Source organism: Hordeum vulgare, chromosome 2H, assembly GCF_904849725.1.
Source record: "Hordeum vulgare subsp. vulgare chromosome 2H, MorexV3_pseudomolecules_assembly, whole genome shotgun sequence".
Taxonomy (NCBI): Eukaryota; Viridiplantae; Streptophyta; class Magnoliopsida; order Poales; family Poaceae; genus Hordeum; species Hordeum vulgare.
The window spans coordinates 660,859,597-660,863,367 of record NC_058519.1 but is presented as its reverse complement, the minus strand read 5'-3'; the positions used below and the strand labels follow the sequence as shown (position 1 = coordinate 660,863,367).

The window sequence follows — 3,771 nt, the reverse complement described above, 5'->3', positions numbered from 1 at the left end:
AACCATCACACCGTCGTCACCGGTCTCAGCTTCGGCGTGATTGATGTAGCAAAAAAAATTGTCTATGGTAGCAAAATAAAAGAACAGGTGCAGGAAAACATCTGGCCACTTATAGCAAAACAATGGTTGTAGCAAAACTGTCCGCTTGTTCTAGCTTTTTTCGTTGCCGGTTCTAGCAAAAACCAACAAAGGTTGCAACAAAAATCATCGTCCCCACCGTGATGGGTCGCAACTCCGTTGTGAATGGATGTAGCAAAAAGTTAACCGGACGTAGAAAAAAACCATAATGCTTGCAACAACAAAATTCGTCACCGTCGTCGCCCCGTTCGTAGCCTGGATCTTCCATGGCTATGGGGGCCATGGAGGCATCCAGTTGTCGACGGACAAGGCGATGAGCACACTCCTACTGTGGGCGGTCATGGAGAGGGGTACATCTGGCACATGCGGTCCACACACGACACAAACAAGGCCTATTAGGCGACGATGGCGGCGACAACCAGCTACCGGCGTCCATGATGACGAGAACCACCTCCTGGCTTTAGGTGGAACGGAGAGAAAGATACAATAGAATATGGATGGAGATAAGAAAGAAAGAGATAAGGACATAGGTCACAAACGGTGTGTGGACCTCCAACTGCCACGCGTGGGAGATGAGGCTAATTAAGGCTTTAATTAGCCAATAGATTGAACGACCCGCACGTGACTGATGGAAGAATCGGCTGGCACGCCCGGTATAAACATTTACCTTATGTAAACTTCGTGTGTCCATACAGCAGATCCCTACATTGTAGCAAAATTCGTGTCAACATATTGCAAATCCCAAAAGTAGGTACGCTATTGTAGTGACATGAAGGGAAGGAAAAATAGGCGGACGGTGGTACGTGCATACGAACATGTTTTGCAATGGTTAAAAAGAGCGAGCGAACGAAAATGCGTTGAGCAGATGAAAAAATTTGAGAGATAGACGAATAGATAGTCCTCCTTTATTATATTGATAGAGATAATATTCCGACTTCAACCTTTTCGTAGAAGAGGTATCCGTCCGATTATTACAAAATGTAGCCAACACTATAAAAACAAACCACCACAGACATAATACATCACATAAGAACTAGTTCCAACTTATTAACCAATCCCAAAAATAAGAGACCATCCTTGGGGCAGGAAGACAAACATAGCCATCGCCTTTATAGTGCGAAAACATTATTGAACGTTCCTAAATCTCGTCACTCCGTAGTAAAAGCGTCAATTGTCGGAGCCTATAAGTGTCTCCGAATAAGACCTGCGGAAAAGTTTTAGGTCGGCAATTATCAAACACAACATCATTCCTTGAGATCATATTGCACAAGAAAACATCGAAGCCCGAGATAACAAATTTAAAGATGAATTTAGACTTGCTTACCTAGACCATTGAGGCCAAAACTATCTAGGGTAGATAGGTCGATATCTGGATTCCACTCGATCGTTAAGATTTTCTCCTGTGGCACGCCATGGTCTAAAAGGACTCCAGTGATTACCTGTAATGCAGAGGGCGTCATCAGTATCATCTTTGCATTGATTTTGCTTGAAGATCATCCAAATTTAGGACAAGTAGCATAATGTATGTACTTGCAAAAACGATGAGGTGCACCTGATTTAGGTATCAGGAGAACATGCTAATACTACCAAATTCATCTAATTGGGGAGGTGCAATAAATCTTGATATAGACTCTGAACTGAAGCGAGAGCAATAAAGATGAACTGGAGCGAGAGCAATAAATAAAGTGTATTAATTCATGCATAATTTCGTGCAGTTGTAGCTAGTGTGACTCACAAGTAGTACGCACAAATTTTCATAATTTGATGCAGTATTAGTGTAGTAGTGTGACACAAGTAGTAAACAGAATTTTTCATAGGCTCAACACGCAAAGCAAAAAGGTAAGGTTATGCAAAAAAAAAAAAGAATCCTAAGACAACAAATATGTGCACCTCTTTCAGTATAAGCGGTCCAACAATTACGGCTCCGGTAGAAAGTGGATTTCCTATTATCCCATTGAGTGTGTGTTCCAAGAAAGGTTCCTGCATTCAAAAGTAATGTCATTTACAAGGATGTATGTAGCTGCAGCGAACCTGTAATTTACAAGAGAAAACAAAACGATGGTGGATTATTTCTTGTATTACCTGAATATGTTCTTTTTTGAGCGTGAGCGGTACTACTTTAACTCCAGTTTCCTCCCACTTCTTGAACCTCTCCTGTCATGCAAAAAGTTATACATGTTTTGTTACGAGCTGAAGGCTTGTCTAGTGAATATATATATATGCTTAGATTTACACGCAGCAGATATAAATATATATAGGGCGAAATTCTCCCATGGATAACCTGGTATGGCATGGATTGCATATCTTTGGCAGCGTAATAAAGCCTGACATCGGCTCTTTGAGAGGCAGAAAAACCAGACTCGATAAGTGCACGAATCGGACTGCATTAAGAAGTAGACAAGATTAATTTGGGCATGATCCCAATCAATCAAATCAATCAAAGAAGGAAAAGAGGTAAATATGAGACCTCACCTGATCCCCTCTGCAGCGGCGAACAGGAGCACGGTCTCCGTGTCCTCGGGCGGATTTATGTTCTGGATGGCGAACCCCGTCCCCTTGACGGGCCCGATCTCCACAACATCCCCGACGTGGAGCTTGCACAGCAGCTCCGAGGTGGTGTGTGGCACGGACCTGACGAGCAAGTCGAACTGGAGCCCCGAATGAGGCGGCGAGGAGATGCACATGAAGGCCGGAGGGGGCCCTCCCAGGAGCGAGGGGATGCGGGTCAGGACGTACTGCCCTGGGGTGGTGTACGTGGCCACGAGGTCCGGGGCACCCGAGAGATCAAGGGTGATAAGGAAGATGGATTGGTCTTGGGTGGCGGGAGTGATGGCGGAGATAGGCACAGATGTCCAGGAGTCCCTTCGGAGGGCTCCATTCTGCTGCTGCTTTTGGACGACGCCATTCTGCTGCTGCGGCTGCTGCTGCTGCTGGGTTGTGAGGACAGCGCAGGCCGTGGTCAAGGAGCGGGGGCGGCGACGGAGGAAGGGGATCATCGGGAGCGGAGAGGCGGAGGCGGCGCAGCTGGGAGGCGGCCTCAGGAGCATGCAGGTGGCGGAGGCCATTGCGGGTGGACGGTGGGAGGCGGGAGAGTGATCAACCGATTGATGGATGGAGGAGAATGGTGAGTTGGTGGTGGTGGCAACCACGCCCGGGCTGCCTGCCAATTTATACTTGCGCTACTTAGCAAGCAAGCTGTAGTGATATGTGCTCAAGTTCCTTTCACAAATGGCTTGGGTGGGTGCGTTTTCCTCACATGCATGCTGTGCACTTGGACAGCAAGGTACACAGGCCCACGAACCTCAAGACAAACATACGTGATAAGTTTTTCCAAACCGGTAGGCGACCGAGCCGCATGGAAAACGCGAACACGTACGGCATTGGTCCCTCGATCATGGCCGGGTTCATGCATGCATGCCCGATACTCATCACCGTACTAGTTACTGTTCATGTCATGTGAGTCCATCAACGGACAGTACGTAGCAATAAACGTGCTCATGAGGGAGTACAATAATTGAATGCACCGCGCCACATGCTATGTGAATCACAGTTACTGAAACAAACCGACGTATACAACACCAGTACTCGGGTCAGCTGATCCAAATCCATTAGTGACGCACCGCTACATTCAGTGACGTAGTGGAAAAATCTTATAGGTAAAATGTTATTAGTGAAGCACCGCTACATTCAGTG

General features: G+C 46.5%; 1 protein-coding gene across 1 annotated transcript; it reads right to left on the bottom strand.

Moving 5' to 3' along the window:
* Window positions 1-1,093: 1,093 nt before the first annotated feature.
* On the bottom strand, window positions 1,094-3,227 carry LOC123431351 (fruit protein pKIWI502-like). The gene is made up of 6 exons (XM_045115161.1): window positions 2,551-3,227; window positions 2,360-2,459; window positions 2,161-2,232; window positions 1,969-2,058; window positions 1,403-1,517; window positions 1,094-1,282 (listed from the first exon to the last, which is right to left on the bottom strand). Exons 1-6 carry the CDS (start codon window positions 3,141-3,143, stop codon window positions 1,260-1,262), a joined length of 993 nt encoding a protein of 330 aa, XP_044971096.1. The 5' UTR covers window positions 3,144-3,227; the 3' UTR covers window positions 1,094-1,259.
* Window positions 3,228-3,771: the final 544 nt, after the last annotated feature.